Source organism: Rousettus aegyptiacus, unplaced genomic scaffold (genome assembly GCF_014176215.1).
Source record: "Rousettus aegyptiacus isolate mRouAeg1 unplaced genomic scaffold, mRouAeg1.p scaffold_m13_p_2, whole genome shotgun sequence".
NCBI lineage: Eukaryota > Metazoa > Chordata > Mammalia > Chiroptera > Pteropodidae > Rousettus > Rousettus aegyptiacus.
In genome coordinates, this window is record NW_023416295.1 from 115,047,989 (window position 1) to 115,072,592 (window position 24,604).

The following is a 24,604-nucleotide window of genomic DNA, read 5'->3' on the forward strand; positions in this document are numbered from 1 at the left end:
CAGTGATGGCATGAGGGTAATTAAGGAATGAACCTTTTCTCTATACTTTCCACGAATCCTAAGTTCCTGTTTTTCAGATTTAGCCACTCCTGGTAGGCACCTTTCTCACTCCAACTTCTTACAAGAAGCACTTAAGGCAACTGGCGATCTGTTATCAGTATTCCAGCAGCTTCCACACACACAAATGGGAATATGATTGCTTCCTATGAAATCTCTCCATAAAAAAGGATGTTGGGAGGAGAGAAAAAAAAAATGGCCTAGATAACAGAGGCTCTATTCATCCCTCTGGCAACCAAATCAAAGTTGTGATGGAAACAAGGAGCAGCAGCAAGGAAAAATCACCTGGGATCTAGATGAATAAGTCATACAACTATGAAAAAATCCAAGAAGTCACCCTGCAGAAGGTAGGACGGGATGAGGATGCGGGACTGCCCAGTCCCCAGCGGCTGAGTAAGAAAGAGGCGGCAGCAGCGGCAGATTCTTCTTAAAGGGGCCGCCTTGGTGAGTGGATTTTCATGGTGACGGACCTGCTAGCTCTAAGCATCAGTGCCCATTCGGCTGCGTGCAGGGGGCACGAGGGACTTACAGGGAAATATTGTCAGAGTGAGGGCTGAAGCAAGACTCACTTGGTACAGAAGTACCAGTGGTATCTATTGTTCCCTGTTGAGCCCTCCCTCCTACCAGTGCACTGGACACAGGGCTACCATAACTGTGACACCATCAAACTGGATAACAGAAGTCGCTCCACCCAGAGGATTCCCTGAAGCCCCGCCTTCCCCATCTCGGGCCCCACCCAAGCCACATCCAGGTACACCTCAGCGAGTCAGGTGCTCCTTGCTGAGACTCACACTGGAGGAGGGCAGCTGGCTTTGGTTTCTGGTTGTGGCCTTTTGAGGCAACTATATAAGCACAGCATCTGTGGACTGCTTGCTGAATCTTAGCAGGTGGCCCTGGAGGGGCAGAGGCTTGGGCTAAGTTTGGCCTGCAGCTGAACCCATCTTAGGACTGTGCCACTGGTCACCTACTTCACAAATCCACACAAATAAGACTGGGAGTGCTCAATGAACTTTTGGGAAATGTAGAGGACTCAACAAAGAGATAAAAATGGAGATGAGATTATAAGAGGGAATCAGTCTGAAATAGAGAACACATTATCTGAAATGAGAAGTATATTAAATGGAATCAACAAAGGAATAAACAAAGTGAATAAAGAAGAGGATCACGTGCCCTATTCAGAGGACAGGAAAGCCAATCAGGACACTCAATCAGAATGGCAAGAAAAAAGATGCCAAGACTATAAAGATGATTTAAGGAGGATATGGGATACTATTAAGGTTCCAAATATTCATCTGATTGGCATAATTGAAGAAAATCAAGATGTTGAACAGCTATTTGAAGAAATAATGATGGAAAACTTCCCTAACCTGGTGAAAAAAAAAAAAAAAGGACATAAAACCCCAGGAAGCTCAGAGGATTCCAAAAATCAGGGATCCAAAGAGGCCCACACCAAGACACATCATAATTAAAATGCCAAAGGTTAAATACAAAGAAAGAATTTTAAAAGCTGAAAGAGAAAAACAAATAATTACATATAAGGGAACACCCATAACACTGGCAGCTGATTTTTCAAGAGAGACTATGTAGGACAGAAGGGCTTGGCAAAAAAATCTTTGAACAGGATGAAGACCCAGGATATACAACCAAGAATAATTTATGCAGCAAAGCTATCATTTAGAGTTGAAGGACAGATAAAGAGCTTCCCAGATAAAAATAAAGGAATTTATCACCACCAAGGCAGAATTACAGAAAATGTTGGAGGGACTTTTTTTATGAAGAAAAAACATGTATGTATCAAAAACAGGAATAAAGAATGGTAACAACTACATTCCTATCAATAAGTACCTTAAATTGAAAAGAATTAAATGCTTCAACCAAGGGATGGAGTGGCTGAAAGGATATGAAAACAAGACCTTTACATATGAAAAGGAAAGGAATGGAAAAAAGATATTGCTGTGATGAACCTAGAAGGTATTTAAGTCAGACAGAGAAAGATAAAATTATATAATTTCACTTATATGCAGAATTTAAGGAATAAAAAGAACTAATCAAAAACAGACTCACAAATATAATGGACAATTTGTTGATGGACAGAGGGGAGGGAGGTTTGGGGAGCTGGGAGAATGGGGTGAAGGGTTAAAGAAGTACAAATTAGTAGCTGATGGATGGTCACGAGGATAGGAAGCACAGCATAGGGAATGCAGTTAGCATTAATACATTGGCTAGGTGGAGGGTCAAGGGAGGGAGAGAGCAATTGGGGGATCATTTTACTAACTAAACAGATGTCTAACTAATGTACTGTATACTTGAAACTAAAATTTAAAAAATAAAAAGACATGTAAAAAAAAGAAAGGATGTCGGTCAGCACAAAAAGCATCAGTATATACAACAGTCTTTACATGAGTTTTCTTCCAAGGGTTACTTCCAAAGACATTTGAGCTGCAGCATTTGTTAAGGTGGCAACAAAAACAATAGTGTTAACATAGCTACAGAATTAAATAATAGGTCAACCAGAAATTGAAGATGGCCTATGGGAAAGGGAGGAGGGGAGGTATGATAACAAGTGACACTTCAGATCTTAAATCACGTGCCAGGCACTGTGCTAAGCCCAGCCATGCATTTTCTTTTGTAACCCTTTCTACAACCCTGTGAGATGGGTCCTGTTATTAGACACACTTTCCAAATGAAGAACTGGGCAGAGTGATGCTGATCACCCAGCTAGGAAGCAGTGGAGTCAGGACTCAAACCCCAGATTGTCTGAATCCAGTGCCCCAGTTTTTAATCACTTTGTTATTCTATGTAGTCAGGCTGAACTCAGCACTCCAGGGGAGAGGGTTATAGAGGCCCTGGATCCCAAACTCTTCTAGTTAAAACCCTTCGCTTTGACTCTATATCCACCAAATAACTTTCAGGCTATAATTTGGCCTCTCTGGTATCATGACAGCAGGGAGAGTCATATGAGAGTAATTTCTCTCTGTAAAATGATGAATTGGTGGTTTCCTCCCTACCTCAGGCTTCTGAATGGTCAGTTACCAAGAGTCAGGCCCTTGAGCCTGAGCACACTCCAGCTCCATAAATGGGGGCCAGATCCCAGAAGGCTCCAACTCCAACCAGCCCTCCTTTATATGAAATCTCCACCACTTCCAACCTCTAATTTTTACTTTTGTTTTCCATGAACACTGCTACTCAGTGTCTCTCTTTAGCTAAGGGAAGATGGCAAATGAAAACTCGTTAACATTTTGAGAGTCTCACCCTCCATCATTTCTGTTATATCCTCTTCTCCATATAAATATGTTTTCTTTAAAGTAAAATAATTAAAAAAAAACCTTCCTATTATCAATGCTTCTTAAAACTGGTTGACTCATATATGTCAAATCTATTAGTGTCACCACAATATCGGCTTGCCTATTTGTCCAGTTTCTGGGCTCTATAAAGAAATAAGTAACATTTGAGCTGGTGCCTTGATTGCTATGTTCACAAAATCCTTTATATACGATAAAAATACACATATATTGTTCTTATATGTATAATAGATCACATATAGCACCTATATATAAAATATCTTTTGATCTATCTTTTTTCTAAAGGAAAACACTCTGCCAGGCACTGAGCATTTACTATATCCTGACAGATAATACCCTAAAGGCATGGCCTGCCCAAACTTCTTCTAAGGGTCCATCTATGCAGACATGGCCTGATTCCATGGGGAGGGTCTGTAAACCAAGGTGAGCTAATCTTAACACACACAACTACTTCCCAGGGCCTGATGTGAAAAAGTGAGCAGTGAGCTCAGGCCATCAGGGTGCTATCTTGCTTACTTGACTAGGAAACACTGAAAGATAGGGCTGGTGAGCAATGGTGCTGAGTTTGGGGGCATGAGTTTGGGCTTGCGCTACAACAAGCTAACAGAGCACTGAGATTGTGAGAAGGTAAAAAGTCACGGTAGTCTGAAGACGATCAAGAAGTTGTGTGGAACAGAGGAGATTAGAAGGGAGTAGACATGTGTAGAAAAGCATGTGCCAAGTAGTCCTTGTTTTCAGGATGATAAACATAGCTAAGAAAGAATGAAGGATGCCTGGGGCTTGCAAGGAAGAGGGGATGAGAACCAAAGCATCAAGGGAAATTAGAAATGAGCAATGACTGGTATCATCAGAGGTGCGATGTAGAATCCTCTCTCTCACTTCACTTTAAGCAACTGTGTGTCATATTTCTCAAAGGAAGGAAGGAGAAAAGAAAAGATGGATGGATGGATGGAAAGAAGGAAGGAAGGAAGGAAGGAAGGAAGGAAGGAAGGAAGGAAGGAAGGAAAAGGAAGGAAGGAAGGAAAGGAAAGAAGGAAGGAAGGAAAGGCGGGAGGGAGGGAGGGAGGAAAGCACACCTTTTATAAAACATATAATGTCCTAAATTCTCACCAAGGACAAACTTGCCCCACAAGATAGCCCAGTTTCTCACCTAGTCTCAATTAGAAAAGAACTTTACTACCACTTACGGATTTACATTTTGTTCTGATGACAAGATTTATGTGGCTGATCACATACTAGATAAAGTAAAGACAGTACTGTGATAGTCTATAAGTTGTATTAGTGTTAGCAGAATAGACGGAAACCCAACGCCCACTCCACTTTTCTAGACATGACCTGCAAGCAACACACTACATTATTGCCTGTCACAAACATCCTGTCATTGCTACTTAACACCATGCACTATGCACAGTCCTCACCCCAATCCTGAGGTTCTTCAATGTCATCCCAACCCTAGTCCAGGACTGGGTATGAAACGCTTTCATAAACCCGCCAATTTACAGGAAGGTTCCCTGTCCACATAAAACGAACACATTTCTTTTCTATTATAGCTGCTTATACAAGCCCTTTTGCCATTTCTTGCTGAATTCTCTACTCTCATTGGGGAAACTAAACATTGAAGGAGGTTACTGAAAAGTGAAGTCAAAAATAAAATCAAAATACATTTCCTGGGTCCTGCACAGTGTACAAAAATGGCTCCTTGCTTTAGTAGAGCTGCAAACACAGTGGTGAAAATGTAGCACTTGGCATGGGGCCCACGGGTCTCATTCTTTTACAGTTATACCCAGATGTCAAATATCAGTGTTAGCCTTTAAAGCCTACGGAGTTGGTGAGTGTTTAAAATGCTTCATGTCTGCCTTGTGGAAAAGTTAAAGTGAAGAGAAGACAGGTCTGTTTAACACAACATGTGTTTTTCCTAACTAGCCAGTGACAAGTTGCAGAAAAGAGTTATTCAGGTACTTACTATTTATAACCCATGGCCACATCCACAAAATACTTTCTTCTCTGTCGATAGACATTGTCCTTAAATCCCTTAAAGAAAAATAAGATTAAGTTATTTAAGAGTGCCAAAAAATTAGCTGCAGAAGGCCTAAAAGAAAATTGCTCTGGCGTTGACTGAGCATTCCATTCAAATGTAAATTTTTATCCTTGTATGGCCATCTTGATGACACAGGCAGAAGCAAATTGTTCCTACAGTAAAACCTCATTATATTTTGTCTGCACTAATTTGCGATGTGTGAGAATTCAGCTAAAGTTTACCTTTCCACTAAGTAGGTAGACTGGATTAGCTAAGCAAATTGATATTGAGAACAGTATCCTTTGGTTTTCCAGTATCATTTACATGTAATTGATCTTAATCACAAATTAATCTTATCTTGGTCATTAAAATGATCCCTTTAACATGGTTGTTTGATCAGTTAAACTAAATTTAATTGCCTTATATAAATGGCCAATAAATGTGCATTCATTAAAAGTTCTAGCATTCACAATAATTATAAAATCCCCCAAATTAACATGAATTAAAGAGGTTTTGCTGTATTTTATGAGCATAGCCACACAATGCAAAATTGATTTTAGGGGGTTCATGCGCAGGATAGCAGGTTAGCTCCATTCTACTCTAAGTTCCTACAATTCTGATTAATCTTTAGCAACTTCAAGACTTTTTTTATCCACGTTTATCCCAAGTCATAACACTTGGGAAATTAAACATCCTGACTGTCATTCTTCAGTCAGCTGGAATCCTTCCAAGAAGATTTCTGGGTTTACTCAAGAATCTCTCCTCTTGTCAAAAGACTTTCCATTTTCCTTCCCTTCTGATACTTTCAGATAATCAATTATTTCAAGGGTTGTTTCTTCAAACTGCTGGAAGCCCAGAAGGAATTGTTTCAACTTAACTTTTTACCACTGCAGCCCCAAAAGATAACCAGGAAACAGCGGCCACTAGGAGAATAGAGGCAAGGCAAGGAAATGGGCCACTGGGATCCTGAGCTCTGAGAGGAGAGCTGCCACAGGCCCACAAGTGCCTAGCCCACCTCTGCCGCAGCTCAGACACTTCTGCAAGGTTAGCCTTTCAAGGGAAACCCTGAACTCATAGGGAATCCTTCCAATCTCTCTTCTGCTGAAAGGACAACTGGCCAGATTTCAGGCCAGAAATCTTTGCAGAACTGTCCACTGGATGGAAATGAAGAACTTCCATTGCGAACAACCTTTCTCTTAGCAATGACAAGGGAGTTAATTATAGAGGGAGAGATAGTGAAGGCATTGTGATCAATTGAACTCCCTGCAGAAATAAAGTATCCCACCCTAGAAGCTAGCGGTGTTTTCCTTTTGCAATGAATTGTTTTTGTTTTTGTTTTTGTTTTTAACTGGGGCTCCTGGGCAAGCTTGTGAAGCCTTAAAATATGTATATACAAAATTCTATGACCATAGCTACCACATTCGCAAATGGGTCTGCAACCTAAAAAGGGGTATCTTGGTGAAGAGGCTATGTAAGGTCATGCTAGAGAGTACAAGTTATGACACTCACTAGTAATACCGGGCAACCCAGGCTGGTTAAACTGAAGAGCTCCATGTACCTTTATCACTCAAAAAGAAAGCAGGCCATGACAAAAGAAAGAGCCATATGAAAAGCACAGCATCTGTTCTCCGGTTCCTGCCAAACCGGACACCATGGTAACAGCATCGTAATCTGCTGGGCTTCCTGAAGAATCTCAATTGTCTCTCCTCAGCAAACACCTGCACCTTTTCCAGGCATTGGAGAGAGTAATTTACTCAACATGCCTCATTAGCCTAGTGTGGCAGTGATTATGCAAATGTGTGGGCGATACATGGCCTCCAGGATTGAACCATGGACTGGCAAAATAAAGCAGGGATGCTGGCTTCACTGACAATTACAGAGACACGGCATTCCTTGGCCATCTACTCTGGCCTAAAGCCAGGAACAAGGTTACCAGATAAAATACATGACACTTGTGAAATATTTGGGGCATACTGTAAGAAAAAATTATTTGTTGTTTATCTGAAATTGAAATTTAACTAAACATTCCTATATATTTATTTACTAAATCTGGCAGCCTTAGGGCCCAGAAAGTATCTTCCGCACACCCACCCTTCCTCTCTCAATTTAAATCAAGAGAAACTGAAGACAAGCCACCACCCTGAAGGGCTCAACTAAATGCATATTGGCACCCAAGCAGCTATCCCAAGTAAGTAACCCTGATAGAATATTAGGATCAACTGAGAAGCTTTAAATACTACTCCAAACCTAGCCACATTCCCAGAGGTTCTGATTTAAGCACTCTGAGGCAAGACCTTGGCCTCAATATATTTTTAAATCCTCCAGATTATTTGAATGGAAAAGCTAGGGCTGAGAATCATGGAGCTAGGACATTAGTTCTACTACTTTAGAGCTCATCAGAATCTCTTGAAAATCCTTTTAAATGCAGATTTCAGGGTCCATCCCTGAAAGTTCTAATTCATTTGGCTTCACATGAGCCTCAAGGTATTGCACTTTGAGCAAGCACCTCATGGGTGGACCATGCTTTGAAAGATCCCAGTCTGGATCCCTGATACTCAAAGTGTGGTCCCCAGACCTTCAGCATAGGCCTCAACTGGAATCTCACTAGAATCTCAGGACCCCCGTCTGCATTTTTAAAAGACCTCCCGATGATTTATTTGTCCAATAAAGTTTGAGAGGTCAGGGACCATACTCTCACAATCACCCCTGTCTCAGGGCAGGATTACTCCTAAGCACAGAAAGTTCTTACACAACTTTTCCCATCCTCATCAAATAATAACTTATAGAAAACACCAGCTTGCCAACATCAAGTTTTGCATGATAAACATTTCGTGTGCTCGTAAAAGAAATGTGTGGTTAAAAAAAAAAAAATGAGGGAGGTAGAAGACTGCTAAGTACTTGCAATTATTTCAGGTGGCTGCACAGAAAATAAGAGAAGGTACCATAAGGTGGGTGTAATTAGGAGTAATGGAGCAAAATAAAGCACTGGACAATGCACGCTGCATATTGGAATAAATTTTTTCACAGCAAGGTCAGTGGTTCCTGTGGCTGTTCCTTTAAAATGGTTGATCCCCTTTCTGCAGCTGAGTAATTTTCAAACTAGACTAAGGGGAGGATTTGGAAATATGAGATTAGGAAAAAATCCTTTACTGTTCAGGCATCGATCTGGATGATTTAACACAGCATTTTCCATTCCTGGAATTAAGTATTTACTCTTGCCAAAATGCTGTTTTATTAACTAGGCTTTACAAACAACCCTTTGAGGTCAATAAGAATTTTATTTCCACTTTTTACACAAGGCATTTGAAGAGCAAAGGTGGAGGGACTTGCCTAAGGTCATCTTGCAAACTAACGGCTGGTGTCTGGAAAGTCCTAATACTGCTATCTCTTAAATCATACTTCCGTGCTCATTCTGACTTCTCTGGAGATGGACAAGGGGAAGACGACAAATGGATGATTATTAAAGGCACTTTTGGGCGTTTTACTAATGTTCAGGAGCTTTACATGTGAATTGCTATGAATTATTCTGAAATGTTAGGCTATGATGGCAAATGTAATATACTGTGTCTTGGAATGAATTCAGCTTTTTGGAAATAATACAATTTAATTAGATCTGTTTGACCATTTGTTTGAAAGATATGTTATGAATTAGTTTGAACCGGTTTATTATTCTAAATGACTGGTTCGATTGAAAATTTCCCTCTTGTTAAAGCAGTCATATTTAAATCAGAGTTCTCAAACTAAAGTGTGGGCTTATTAAAACAAGCTCCCAGGTGCTACTGAGGCCGCTGGATAGTATATAGTCCCACTATCAGATTTCTAGATTTCCTCCATTTAAATAAAACAAATATCATAAGCCATTACCCTCAGACCACAAAGCCCTCCTGTAAGCATGACCAATCTGCTTGAGTTTCACCCTTTTATCTGCCTGTTTTTAGACAACAGGCACAGAGGGAAAAAAAAAAATGTTTGTAATGAATGAGTACATTGCTTATTTCTCCCAGACTATTAACTGTACTTCATTCTACCCATAAAGAAGTTCCGGGTCTCTTGTGTTAAATAAAAACTGATGTAAAGGGAGAGGAAGGGAATAATGGGAAATGCCGACCTACGTATCATATTTCTTTAAAGGTGGTTGTTTTTATTAGAGTAGATAAAAGATGATGGTAAATAGATTCTGGTAGATGTGGGAAGAGATTTGTCTTCCATCACAACTTTATTCTAAACCCTCTGCCTTACCATTGAGACTGAAGTCCACTACATTACTGTTAACTACCTCCAGTCAAGGAAAAGCAAGGAAAAGTTTATTCTCTCACTGAACCCCATAATGCCAAGTCCTCCCCAGTTCCCCAAAGGAATGATCCATTTCAGTTTATCATTTTTCCAAGGGCCGCCATCTGCAAGTATATTTCAAACTGTCTAATTCTACAGGAATATTCTCCAAGATCTAGAATCTCCTTCTCTATCTAACCCTTTAAAAAATGAATGCTGTATGAAAATGCTATCTTTCTAACCTGCTTGCAGCCAACACATATTTACAGGGAAGTTTTATCACTTAAAAGTCTGCTCTCGATTATGGGCAATAAATAATTAATTGTTCTACAATAAAGCATTATGGCACAGAACATGGCGCACAGCCTGGCAGGTGGGCAGAGCTGAAAGAGCATGTATGTAATGGGTTTCACTGGACACTTACTGGGTGATCAGCATCAAGCTCAGAACCATACATGAGAACTCTGTGAGAGCATTTGTTTAATTCAGAGATCTTCCGGGGGAACCAGGGCACATCCTCTAGCTCTGTTGAAAACACAGTGCAGTTTCAAAAATATTAGCTCACAGATTGTGTTTTCTCCTTCACAACATTTGTCAGATTGCAAGATCACCCGACAAGCAAAAACTGGCCTTGCCTTCTTCCTCTGTCCAAATGTTCTCTGGTGGATTCAGTGTCACGATTGTAGTTTGAAATTTCAGCAACTGAATGAGCTCATTGAACTCCGTTTTGCCACACTCACAGTCCACAAAGATCTCAACCTCTGAACTTCTTCGCCGGGATCTCCTGGACTCAATATGAACCATGTTGACATGTTTTTCCTGTGGAAATATAAGCAACAGTTCTACATCACCTCCAGGGCACAATAAAAGAGATGCCACCAGCCGTTCTCGTTGTGCCCTTAAGAAAAAAAGGTACCAGGTGTCCTAGAAGAAAAAAAGACAATCACCTGACTCCTGGCTTGATGAAAATATGGACATGTTTTCCACCAGTGTCTCTATTAATAGAAATAGAGACTGTATGTAGGTTTTTCTGTCTCATTAAAAAAAAAAAAAAAGTGGGGTATTAAGGTATGTGAAGAGCCATATAAAATATATTACGATAGAGAACATCATCATTTCCCAGAGCAGTTCACATCCATAAGTGGTGCGTGTGATTATTTAGGGGGAGGAGGCATTAACTTACCATATTATCATATAATCCCCAGATTTTTATATTTATTTTTATACATTTCCAAAAACATAACTAAAACTCAAACCTCTGATTTTATGGTGGTATAAAGTCTACTATAAAGTCCTCAAATAAATGATTTAAAGGTTAAAAATAAAATAATCTTTGAAAAAATAAGTAAATAGTGCAAATGGTAGGCAGATAAAGTAGAAATTGGGAAGATGATATAAAAATGACTGATGTTTGGGAAACATGGACCCAAACGTAGCCCACATCCTAGGAAAAGAAAAGGAAGAAAAGCAGCTAAGAAAAGATCTCTGAAAGCTGAGAAAAAAACAAAACAAAACAAACGTAAAAATCCTAAATGAGACCCCTTAGTAACTGTTCTCTTTCAGTTCCCCACAGGCTAGCTTCATAGAAGGATGTTTTGTTACAACTATCACCCCATAGTGGATTTCAAGGGTAAAAGTCTTCCAATAAGATGTCCGAGGAATGGCAACAATTTAATACTTAAACCTCAGGTTTAAATTTCCCCAGAGATATAGTCTTCGTTAGTCATTAGGTGTCGACTAAGATCTCCTCTCTACCCTAAATCTTCCCCAAATAGGCAGATACCTCCCCATCACTCCACGTGATATATTCTGATCATCAGTACAACTCCTAATAAAATGCTGGATAGTCTCAGAATTTTTGGCACAGGAGCAAGATAGGTAGTTTCCAGTGCCAGAGTAAGATTAAATCAAACAGCATCCAGCATCTTCTATATAAAAAAATGAGTCCCATGACAAGAAAACTAAATGCTCTGTTTCTGTTTTGATTAACCTTTACACTAACGCCATATTTAGACTATCATTAAGTTCAAAGTTCAAGAGTCTTCCCACATATTCAGTCACTTTGGACTTATAATGTCCTTTGGTTGAAGCACAGTAGGTATTTTTAGACAAGGGGACTGAGTCCAGATGGAGTAAGTGGTTTAGCTAAGGACCCGTGACTAGCTGATGACCAAGTAAAAATCCAAGACTGCTAACGTCTTCTCCAGGGGTTTTTCCACTGCACCCAGCTTTGGGCACTGTATGGAGACAGCACTGGATCATAGAATTATGCATAAAATATTTCCCCAGATTTCCATTACCACTGTTTATGATGCTTGATCCTTTCTTCAAGGTCAAAAGAGAACAAGGAAATATTTGCCAAATGAGGCTGCTAATTTTCCCTCTATAGTCATCAAAGAGGCATTACAATAATACCTCATATCTGTACACTTTACGAAGCACATTCACTCATATTACTTCATCACAACAACCTTGTTAAGTAGGACATATTATTGCTATTTCACAAATGAAGAAATTGAACCTAAGAAGCAACTGTGATTAGCCAAGCCAGAACACAAGTCTGAATCCTCTGACTATAACTCCAACCATCTTTCCACTGCACTAGCAGCCCAAGGCGCCATGAAAAGCTGTGTTCCCTATCTTATCTAATCAGCAGCCATTGCCCCAAAACAAAATACATTTGTAAGGGAGGGTGATTGCTGAAGAGAAGGGAAGCCATCAGGTATACCCTACAAGAAGGCAATAGTTTTTCTAGGCTTTTCTAACCTCACCCTCAACTAGGCTCTTTCTTGAGGATTTAAACTACTGATTTGGGCCTGGGAAAAGGCCACTGCATTTCTGTAAGATAAAGAGAGTAGTCTCAGTTAATACATAAGGAGAATGATTCATCTTTACAAAAGACATGCTAAGTTCATGAAACAATGAGGTTTAGAGAAATACCAAATGCCTATTCTCATATATCTCATTTTATGCAGCAAATGTTATCCCAGGACATGGGCGTACTTCAAACATTGAATAAAAAAAAAAAAAAAAAGGCTGCAGGCTCTTGATATTAAAGATACCCTGTTTGACTCCGTTGTGTCTGCATTTCATGTGTGACGCTCACATGTTTTAATTACTGACTTCCTTACCTGGTAACAGTCTGCAGAACTACTAGTAGGCTAACTCTGAATTAATAAAACATAGTCCACACAAATCTGCTTATTCCATTGTTTGTCAAACTCCCCATGAAGTTTTGTTTCTTTGAAACTTTCAACACATTATCTAGAAATTGATTCAACAATGTTTCAGAACAGACGACAGATTTGTAATCATACACACAGTCACTTTTAAAGTTACACAATAATATTTTACATTCACCTGAAAGAGTTTCAGCGCTTTTACCAATCCACCAACTTCATTTTTCAAGGAGAATACAACCGCCGTCTTGCCACTTTCAGTGGCAGTTTCACTTTTGCTGCTTCCCTTGTTGCCTTTTTTATCATCATGTTTGCTAGAGTTAGCTTTATTTAGCTTCAAGAAGGAAGAAATACACACAAAAATATTAATTAGGATTCTAGAGTTCTCTTTTACGACTAGATTTTTTTTTTTTTCAGGTATTCCATTCATATGCTGGAAGCCCCAGCAATCATATAAACTCAAGGAGAAGTTGCCATGTCAACCCATATCTTTTGATCATAAATATTGGTCAAATTCACTCTGGGAAACTATTTCCTGATGCTCTAAGATATCATCCAGTGGTTGAAAGTAAAGGGGGATCAGATTTGATTCACTTCAACAGCAACAGAAATCTGACTGTCATAAAGTAAAAAAATCTCTCATATGAATAATTCCTGCCTTTCTAGATTTATTTTACATCATAAAATTTGATCTGCGAGCCTAGTTGAACCATGGAAACTACATTCATTATTAAATATAAAAAAAGACTAAATGTATTTTTCACAATACTCATTTTAGTTTCAATTAAGTCTTAAAAACAAAATATTCATTTTATTCTGAAATATGTGAGGCCACGCACTGAAATTGATAACCTTACTTTCTGCAATTAAATCCACATTGCCAATGTGAATAAATCTATCTACAGGAGTTCTGCACAAAGGAATATATATATTCAAATAAGGCCATCTGTGTCAGCAGATAATATCTGAAAAAGTGACTGTTAAAATTCAGCTACAAAGAAAAGAAAAAAGAAAGAAAAGAAATGGGGTGGGGGATGGGGGGAGATGGGGAAGAGGGGCGAAGGGGGGAAGGGAGTTGAAGAGAGAGAGAGAGAACTAATCATTAGGAGCAAAGAGCAGAATCTGAGAAACTGAAAAAGATTAACACTTCATTAGCCATTCAAGATACTATAATGCATGACTAAGTAATGACTATTAGTACTATTGATTAAAGACAAAAATGACAGATTTCAGAAACGTGTCACATTGTCAGAAATGCAGAATAAAAAGCTGGAAACTTTTGACAGACAAAGCTAAATTAGGGCATATTTTTTTGTACATGCAAATGAAGAATTCAGTAAACAGAGAAATTTCTCCCTGCCAAATAGTGATATAATACAATCACACCAATCTATTACTTTCTCATGAAACAGAAACGTACATTAGAAATGTAACCCAGTGAATAGTGATTTGCCATTGTCTTCCTCTGATTTCTCTACTGGCTTTATTTTCACATGTTAGGATTGCCTCACTAGATTTACATATCATAAAAAATAATATTTTATTATTTATGACTTGAAGGAAAGAAGTTTATGCCAATATTGGCATTTGACAGTATGTTCAGTCATTAAAAGCTGAAATGTACTCTCAACATCTGCCTGTTTCTCACTACATAACACATAGATCTTATATCTTTAAGTAGCATTTTTATTATATGAAATGGTCATATATTAACCATATCTCTGAGTTTTCTTTTCTTTCTTCTAGAAGTTCATTAAGACTTCAAATTTCCTCAATATAATATCTCATCCAAATATTCATGATATTTAAGTGTTAAAAAAAATTTAAGTTTTTGATCTCATTTTTGCAAGTTGATTTAAATAAATTCTACAAAACTTGCTCTGATTACTTTTCAACATTTTTAGCAGTAATAATATAGCAATACAATACAATCCTCTGGCACATATTTGGAGCTACAATATTAAAACAAATTTTTCTATGATACAGATGGAACTGTAATTGTTTGATAATGTCTGCTAGTAGAATAATGAAATATCATTTAATATTTTTAATGACTGTGAATCTGAATACATTTTTCTTTCACTGTCTTTTTTATTAAATCCCATGGCTATCACCTTAAGTCAGAATCTAAAATCATGCAAAATATTACTTTTTTATTCTGTTAATAATAAAATATAAAAACTGCCTTAAAGATTGAAACAAGTAGTGTATTGCTTTCACTACTCCATCAATTACCCTGAAAAAAAAATGAAGTAAAGAGGAATGCAGGAAAACTTTTGAAAAGAATTCGATCTTTCTTTCATTCCAATAACCAGTACCTATAGACAAAAGTAGAAAAAAATTACTTCTGTGTTTAAAGATCAGGCTTTGTGGATAGAATGGGGTATAGAATACACAACAATCTTGCAGGAACTGTAGAAATCTATTTATTTCTTCTCCTTGTTTCTACTCCATAACAAATGGCCTTTCAAAATTCTACACACCTTTTTGGTTGTGGATGTAAGATACTGACTGGTTCATAACAACCCCTCATTCTTAATGTTCAGGACCTTTTTTGCTTTCTACTTATAAACTTTGAGGAAAGGAAGTTTAGCACTAGCAATCAGCACATCTGCTTTACTTTATGGGGAGAGAAGGAATACTGAAAGCAGACAGTAGGAAGTCAGGGTACACAGATCATAGAAGGTGTTGAGGTGTTTGTGCTTCTTCTACGCCAGGTGTTCACATGGCAGGATAAGATGATCGCTACCCTAGAAAACTCTCTAGAGAGTGCCAGCTACTCAGTACTCACTGTTAAGCTGCCAAGTAGCTGATGCTCTTCGGGAACCGCTGAATCCAAGGAAAACCCTCTCCTTGCCCAGTATTTACTGGAAAACATCATCATTGCCGGCTGCATGGATCCCGATGTAATTTTCTTTCTCTGCAGCAGGGGGGACTAGAGGGGCAGTAGCAGCGCTGGAGGAGATTGAGAGAGGAAGGAACGTGAGAACAGTAGCCCACTCGGGGTGCTGTCCAGATCCCTGGTGCTGAAAAAAGAGCAATGAGAATTCTCCCCTTCCCAGGCTTCTTTATATGAGTGACTGGGGACTGATGGAAGGCTGATTAGAAAGAAACTCATTTCGGGCTGCTGATGGCCACGGTCAGATTACAGACCTGAAGCCTGGGGTTATCTGTGCTCATGGTGCGATTTGTTTCATAGGTCGAGTAGCAGTTTTGGTATGGGTGGTGGAGAACAATACATAACGGGGTATTATTTGTAAAAGAAAGCATCTGTACCCTGACATTAGCTTTCATCTCTCAAACCTGCTACTGGCAAGTTAACCTCAGCCTTTAGCCTATGAATTCAGAGGGCTTGTGTTTTCTTTCCAAAAGGAGGAAAATAATTTAAGAAAAATCAACACTGCTGAATCCCTAAGCCATTTGACTTTATGTTAATAAGCTTTTTCTGTTCTGATGTGTTATGATTGTGTGCATGCGTGTGTATGTAATAGCTTTCATAAAAGGCGCTGCATCCCAATTACATGATGCCGCTTCGTGGTGATAATGAGGCAATTGTACTGTAAGAAAATATGAGGCTTTGATTTAGCCACAAATACATTAGCCATATGTTTGATAAGCTACATAGATATAGTTGAGACACTGACCCTAGAATCCTCCTAAGTGGGTAGGAAAAGGAATCTAAGTGCCTATATATTAGTCATTCCTGTAATGCTATTGATGGGTACTGAATTTTCTCTCTACTTGTAACTAGATCAAATCCAACAAATTTGAAATATATGTATTAATTGATGTAGTTTTATTAAAACTTTAGTAAGTCACAAAATTCACCGTCATAGGAAAATATTGCCAACTTCCTGAAAAATGGAAGACTCTTGACAAAATGTGCTTTAATGAATAACTACACAAAACCAGGAGCTAACACTCCTTGTCTATACAGAAAACAAGGTGAAAAAAATCAAAACAGGAATAAACTAATATTAACTGAATTTTAATTGTTACTGAAGTCTTGAAGAGAAATAATTATTTGATCTAACTTTGGAAATATTATTTGTCTTGCATGTCCCCTAAAAATCAGCTCTGAATAGCTAATAAGAAAGTCAAGTTTAAACACACTAACTGAAGTAATGATAATAATAGTAGCTAACATTACTGAGTGTTTAACATTTGCCAATTTCTATACTAAGCAGGTAAAAACTGGATTCACCATCACAACAGTTACAAGGCAGTAACTACTATTTACATTTTATATATGGAAAAACTGAGGCACAAATAATTTAGGTAACTTGCCAAAGGTTCACACAATTAAAAAGTGATTGAAGTAGTATTTAAATTTGGGCAGTCTGGCTCCAAACTCCATGCTCTCAACTACTATAGTATACCGCCTATTGAGAATTTCAAACAAGTAAAAATATCTTAACATGACTCAAGAGGTCATACATAGATTATTTCAGCTAGGTCTGGGTTTTGGAAGATGTGTAATTCAACAGAGATTTGTTCACTCACTTTGTGTTAGGCATTGAAACTTGAGATGTACAATGAGTGAGATACAGTGCCTACCCTCAAGGAGATCACGGACTAGCTGAAAGAAACATACATGCAAATAGATAAGTGAAACAAAATGTATTGACCTCTCTACAGAAGACATTAGAAGCATGAAGAATGTAATGGAAAGAACAAGAGATGTTAAGGGGTAAAATCCACAGGACAACATCTCTACTCAGATGTGGGAGCAGAAAAAACAAGTTCCAGTATAACTCCCAAATTTCTGACTTGAGAGATCAATGATAATGTCATTCACTTACCTAAACCACACATAAATAATAGCAATTTAAGAGAAATTTTTTAAAGTTCGATTTCATACATATTGCATGTGAATGGTTAAGTGACAACATCCAATAAGCAAAATGAGACTTACTTGAATATAGCAGTTTGGTCTTATCAAATAACTGAAACTATGTGAATATAGCTTCGCTTATGGAGAATATGTTGTTTGAGAAGCCAAGAACAGACCCTGGGAAATACCAAATTTAAGAAGCAATTTAAAATAAAAAATCAAGAAAAATAAAATTAAAAAGTTCAGAAAGGTAGGAAAAGGAAAGCTAAGAGAAGTTTCTAGAAGACAAAAAAAAAAAAACAAGAAAGATAGGATAAAGGACTGATTGCAAATTTGAATGCCAGGATTTTTTTTTTAATGTATATTTAAAGAGGATACATTTATTATTTTTGTATTAAGATGATAGCCTAATGAAAATGATTCTTTAGTAAGATTTAATCTAGGCAGGACAACCAGTTGGAAGGAAGAAAATTGGTTAAAAACTTGAACTAGGCATTGGCAGTTATAAACAGAAAATTTCAAAATAAGAATCCACAGGCATTGGTGGCTCATTGACTATTACTTCTGAAAAAGAAGATGAATTCAAATATAAGAAAAAACTAAACTAAACTATAAAGCCTCTATGGCTGGAAATAATGGGATTTCCACTACTTCCAAAGAAGGAATAAGTTTTGGAAAAAAGGGAATTTTAGAAACAGTGAATTTAAGTTGACCACAGTAACACCAAATAACTTTTATAAGCATAAAATTCAATGTGGCGCTGGAGTTTGAGAACTATATTAGAACTGGCAATAAAAATTTGAGAGTAAGTCAGTGATGTTAGCTGATATAGGACATGAACTCTCCAAATAAAATATATAAATGGGGGACAAAGAGATTGGAACCCTTGTGTACTATCAGGGAGAATTTAAAATGGCACAGCCAATGTGGAAACAGTATGGTGGTTCCTCAAGAAAGTAAAAACAAAATTACCACATGATACAGCAAACCAACTTCTGGGTATATATATCCAAAAGAATTTGAAAGCAGGGTTTCAACGGGATATTGGTACACTCATGTTCATAGCAGCATTAGTCACAATAGCCTAAATGTTGAAGCATCCCAAGTGTCTGTCCATCGACTAATGAATAAACAAAATGTGGCATATATATGCAATGGAATATTATTCAGCCACAAAAAGGAAGGGAATTCTGACACATGCTATAATATGGGTAAACCTTGAGGACATTATGCTAAGTGAAATAAGCCAGTCACAAAAAGACAAATACTGTATGATTCTACTTATGTGAGGTATTTAGAGTAGTCAAACTCATAGAAACAGAAAATAGAATGGTGGTTGCCAGGGGCTGGGGGGGAGGGGAAAAATAGGGTACAGAGTTTCTGTTTTACAAGATAAAAACTTCTGGAGATTGGTTGCACAACAACGTGAATGTATTATAATTAAAGGTAGAACGAAAAAAAAGAAGTCATCAGGTAACTGAATGATTAAAGGAGGTAAAATATGAAAGCTTAAAAAAGACATGACCTTGGGAGACCACCTAAGAAGACCAGGTGCTGTAGGAGTAAAAACTAAAAAAAAATAAGGGATTGTAAACTGACAAGGTCCTTGCAATCTGTGAGACCAACCAAGGGTTGCCTCACCTAAAAAATAAAAATAAAATAAAATAAAGATATGACTTGTGATAACAGTTTCATAAACTACAAAGAGAAAGGGAATGAAGACTAGAGGAAGACTACTAGATTTGGCTATGAAACTTGTCATCGATGACCTTAAAGGGTACAGTTTTAGCAAAAGAGAGGAAATAAAACCCAGATTACAAGAGTTAAAGAGAATGTGGATGCTGAAGTCCAGAGGTCTAGATCATTTATATAAGATATTAAAGGACTCTTCCTAATTAAGAATATAGACAACTATTTTTGCTTGCTCCAGAAAACCTATTAAAGCAACAGTAAAGGATTTCCTTTCCTTTTTAAGGCACAAAATAGTAGCATAAATTGAAGAAACAGCAGCAATGAAAATATTGGAGACTTGACAGGAGAATGAAAAGTAATCAAAGACTATGCAGACATGAGAAAGCTGAACCTTAATCTATCAATGAAGATGGAGAAGCAACTCAATTTATACTGTAGAATCCCCTAAAGATTCAAATATCTATAGAAGTGTGTGTGTTAGGGGTCAGGGTGTGGGGGTAAATAAAGGATACTGAAAAACAATGGTTCAAAGTCTACTTAAGAAGCAATTAAACAATTTCAAAACTTAACAACAAAGTTACAGTAATCAAAATGGTGTGATACTGCAAAAGGAGAGACATATAGATAAATGAAAGAGAATTTAGAGACCAGAAATAAACCCTGACATTTCTGGTCAACTGATTTTGAACAAAAGTGCCAAGACAATTTAATGGAGAAAGAATAATCTCTTTAACGATTTCACTGGGACAACTTTGGATATATCCACATGAAAAAAAAAAAAAACAATAAAGTTAAACTTCTCCTACCTTACATCATACACAAAAATTACCTTAAAATGGGTTATAGACCTAAATGTAAGAGCTAAAATTCTTAAAGAAAACATGGAAGTATATATTCATGACCTTGAATTAGGCAATTGTTTCTGATATGATGTCAAAAGCATAATCAACCAAAGAAAACAAAACAGATTTCATCCAAATTAAAAACTTTTATGTTTCAAAGGACACTATCAAGAAAATGAAAATACAACCCACGGGATGGGAGAAAATATTTGTAAATCGTGTATATCATAAGAGACAGTGTCTAGACTATATAAAAAACTCTTACAACTCACAATAAAAAAAATGAATTTTTAAATGGGCAAAGTATTTGAACAGACATTTCTCAAAATATGGCCAAAAACACATGAAAAGATGCTTAATATCATTAGTCATTAGAGAAATGCAAATCAGAAAACGTGAGATATCACTTCACAAACCACTAGGGTGGCTAAAATAAAAAAGATAGAGAAGTGTTGGCAGGAAGTGGAAAAATTGGAACCTTCGTACATTATTGGTGGGATTGAAAAATGTACAGCCACTCTGGAAAAGTTTGGCAGTTCCTCAAAATGTTAAACATAAAGTTACCATATGACCCAGCAATTCTATTCCTAGATATACATAAATAGGTATAATCATTTTGAAAAATGTTTGGCAGCTCCTCAGAAAGTTAAACCTAGAGTTATCTTATGACACAGTGATTTTGCTCAGATATACACCTAAGAAAAATGAAAATGTACATCCACACAAAAAGTTGTACATGAATGTTCATAGCAGCATTATTCATAGTAGCCAAAAGTAGAAACAACTCAATTATTAACCGATGAAAAGACAAAATATGGTATATAAATAGCAATATAAAGGAATAAAGTATTGCTACGTATCACATGAATAAACCTTGAAAACATTATGCTAAGCAAAAAAACATATTGTGATCCCATTTATATGAAATGTCTGGAGGTGGTAAAAAACACACACACAAGGAGATGAGAGAGAAGAGGCGGGAAACAGGGAGACAGGGAGAGGGAGAAAGAGAAGAAAAGAGAAAGAAATTGATAAGTGGTAACCAGGGGCTGAAGGGAGGTGGGAAGAGGATGACTTAATAGTTTCTTTTGAAGGTGATGAAAACTTCTAAAATTAGATATTGATGCTAGTTGTGTAAGTCCTGGGAATATACTAAAAGCCACTAAGACGTACACCTTAAAAGGGTGAATTTCATGGCATATGAATTATATCTTCAGATAGCTGTTATTTGGGGGAAGAGGCAGTTAAAACTCCTTATTTCCTTCCCCTATTCTACATAGCCAAGCCGATTCCCTTCCTGTCCCCAGGTAATTGAATGGTGCTTATTGTCTAGAAAGGGTAGAGTATCTCTAGACTGAAGGGTACCAGACATAGCTGAGATTAGGGGTAGTTATTTTGAAAAGAGGGTGATTAAATGAATCTATGTACTATTACTGAGACTCCTAAACCTCAGGAAGCCCAGAGGCACGAATTTACCCTCCAGCCAGGTAAAGAGAGAAAATGTTCTCTGTCAAATAGACCCTGTAATTTCCCACGCTACTAAAATGCTTAATGTAGGCATGTTTTATGATCGTTTTAATTTTTTATCTGCTATATTGGCCAAGAAGATTGACTTGAGAATGATCAGAATTCACTAATAAGCAAAATATGATATATCTTGTGATCTTTGATTTTATAACAACTTTCAAAAAGGCAAGCACATTTAAGCGCAAATTAAAGAGAATAAAACTGAAACACAAAGGAGATAGTGATTTATTTTGAGGTCAGTGAGGCAGTGGCTCAGATGAAACCGAAATACAGAGTTCAAATTTAAAATCAAAATTACCTCAGTCAGCTCATTTCCTGGCTGGAACCCTGAAGGGTGCAGAAACGAAAGTTCCTTCTGTGCCAGAAACTCTTAAGAAAAAGCGAAGGAATTTTGCAGAGTTGAAGATCAAGCGCCGAAGAAAGAAGTTTGCCCAAAAGATGCTTCAAAAGGTGAGGAAACTTATGAAAAATCTAAGCACTATCACAAAGAATATAGGCAGATGTATAGAACGTAGATTGAGATGACTAGGATAGCAAGAAAAGCTGGCAACTTCAATTTACCTGCAGGACCCAAATTGGCATTTGTCATCAGGATCAGAGGCATCAATGATGTAAGCTCCAAGGTCCGAAAGGTCCTGCAGCTTCTTTGCCTTCACCAGATCTTTAAAGGCAGCTTTGTTAAGCTCAACAAAACTTTGATTAACATGCTGAGGACGGTGGAGCTGTACACTATGTGGGGGTACCCAAATCTGAAGTCAGTCAATGAATTGATCTACAAGCGTGGTTATGGCAAAATCAATAAAAACCTAATTGCTCTGACAGATAACACATTGATTGCTCATTCTCTTGGTAAACATGGCATGATTACATGGAGCATCTGATTCATGAGATCTACACTACTGGAAAACACTTCAAAGAAGCAAATATCCTCCTATGGCCCTTCAAGTTATCTTCTCCATGAGGAAGAATGAAGGAAAAGGCCACCCATTTTGTAGAAGGTGGAGATGCTAGCGACAGGGAAGACGAGATCAACAGGTTTATTAGCATGATGAACTAAGGTATCTACCATGGTTATTTTTGTAATCTGGTCAATTATTAAACAGTGCCTGTTTTGAATTGAAAAAAAATTACCTCAGTCAATGGGAAACCAACCAGATGGTGCCCTAAGGATGTTCCTATAGAATAGTATGTTTGGGGAGGAAAAATAAACCACAGAGCTTTAAGATTACAAAAGATGGCCTGTGGCAGTATCTATTTACTTGCCATAGATAACATTTATTAAAGCTTAATCATGCTAGAAACCATATTAAGTATTTTATATGTACTCCATTTACTCCTCACGAATGGGGTAGATATTATCCCCACTTACAGATGAGAAACCCAGGACTCAAGAAAGAATGGTTATGGCACCAAAACTAAGAAGCAGCGGAGTCAGGTCTCGAATCCATGACTAGCTGACTCCAAAACCTGTGCCCTTACCCAAATAGTTTAACCCTCCTGTTGCACATGCATAAGTACAGTGGACATTTTATGAAATAAATAATTCCATCAGTTTGATTCAATTTTTATAACATCTGACTCCCAGAGCTTAGAGAATAAACTCTTCGTCTGTGGCAAGAACATAAACCATAAGGTGATACAAGAATCCATACACGACCCTCTTAAACCACCATGAAATCCTTGAGGAAACAAATGCCTCAAGCAAGTTGTACTATTTGCCCAGGAGTACTACCAAAAAAACTAATAAAACTAATATTATTTGTATTTACGTAAGTATGGAACTCTAAATTGTAACCAAGAAACTCTGAGTCAGTGATAGCAAATAAATAAGAAAACAAAGAGAAACAGGCATGCAAAACCTCTAAGGTTTTTAAAAGCAAGTTTAAGATTGTGTGTGTGTGTATGTGTGTGTGTGTGTATTTTTTAAAGTTATGGTGATGCTCTCAGACGACGTTAAGAGTCCTTATGGTGAACTTAGGAAAGAGAGTGGAATAAGAAACCTCCTAAACCGAAGTGGCGCTTCTCGAGGATTCTCTCCACACTGTGTAGGTATCAAAGGTGTACTGAAGAATTAAAATGGTCCACTGTCATCTACAATACACAAAATTCAACTCAAAACAGATTAAAGACTTAAATGTAAAAAATGTTCACAATTACTTGAGCCTCTCACAGAAAAAACTCCCTCTCTGATTTATTTACCTTATGTCTAATTCTGAAATACAGTTGGAGATATGGAAAACTCAGCAACCCAGACATGGGGAAAACGTTGTAAAATCAAATCTAGAGTGACCGAAAGAAATGAGAATTTCTGTGGTAAAGAACCTCCTTTTCTACAAATGTTTTAAAAAGAATGTGCATTCTCACATCTGGAATGATTCACTGGTCCTGTTAATACCAAGGAACTAGATTAGGGAAAAGGATTCAGCTGAGCCTGAGTAATGGCTCCAGAAGTCTGCCTTCTAAATTTAATTTGCTGAACCTCACTTGATACCTTCTTATTTCTTAAATTTCCTCAATATGTGCCTCTGCCAAGACTAACCCATCTATTATGTAAGTTGTAGTTTATGAAACTAGGGTTCATCACCATTCTTATGTATGAAAATCCAATGAAAGAGATTCTTTCCCCCTCTACCGTTGCCAGTCAGTAGTATGTTAGCACGTCATACTAAACAAAAAACGTTAAAGGCTAGTTTGGAAAAACACTGTTACTTAATAATATATGAAAGCTAGTGAGAACCATAACACAGGATTTCCCCTTCTTTAGGAAGTCCATTAGCCTTTATATAGCCTCCTTAAAAGCTCTGTAAACCAAGAGAATAAATATTTGTCCCAAAGTTATTCAAAAGTTGAATTTAAAATAAGCAATTTAACAAAACTGATTT

General features: G+C 37.5%; 1 protein-coding gene and 1 pseudogene across 2 annotated transcripts in view; one reads left to right on the forward strand and one right to left on the reverse strand.

Moving 5' to 3' along the window:
- Nucleotides 1–18,878, reverse strand: part of TPH2 (tryptophan hydroxylase 2) — a 90,967-nt gene extending 72,089 nt beyond the window's left edge. Inside the window, exons 1-5 of one of the 2 annotated variants that reach the window (XM_016148373.2) lie at nt 15,619–18,878; nt 13,009–13,161; nt 10,284–10,467; nt 10,073–10,173; nt 5,323–5,390 (exon numbers count right to left, since the gene is read on the reverse strand). In XM_016148373.2, coding sequence (XP_016003859.1) covers nt 5,323–5,390; nt 10,073–10,173; nt 10,284–10,467; nt 13,009–13,161; nt 15,619–15,723 — 611 coding nt within the window. In that variant the 5' untranslated portion in view covers nt 15,724–18,878. The other variant, XM_016148374.2, reaches the window with a different exon arrangement.
- Nucleotides 15,722–22,779, forward strand: LOC107512618 (annotated as a pseudogene).
- Nucleotides 22,780–24,604: the final 1,825 nt, after the last annotated feature.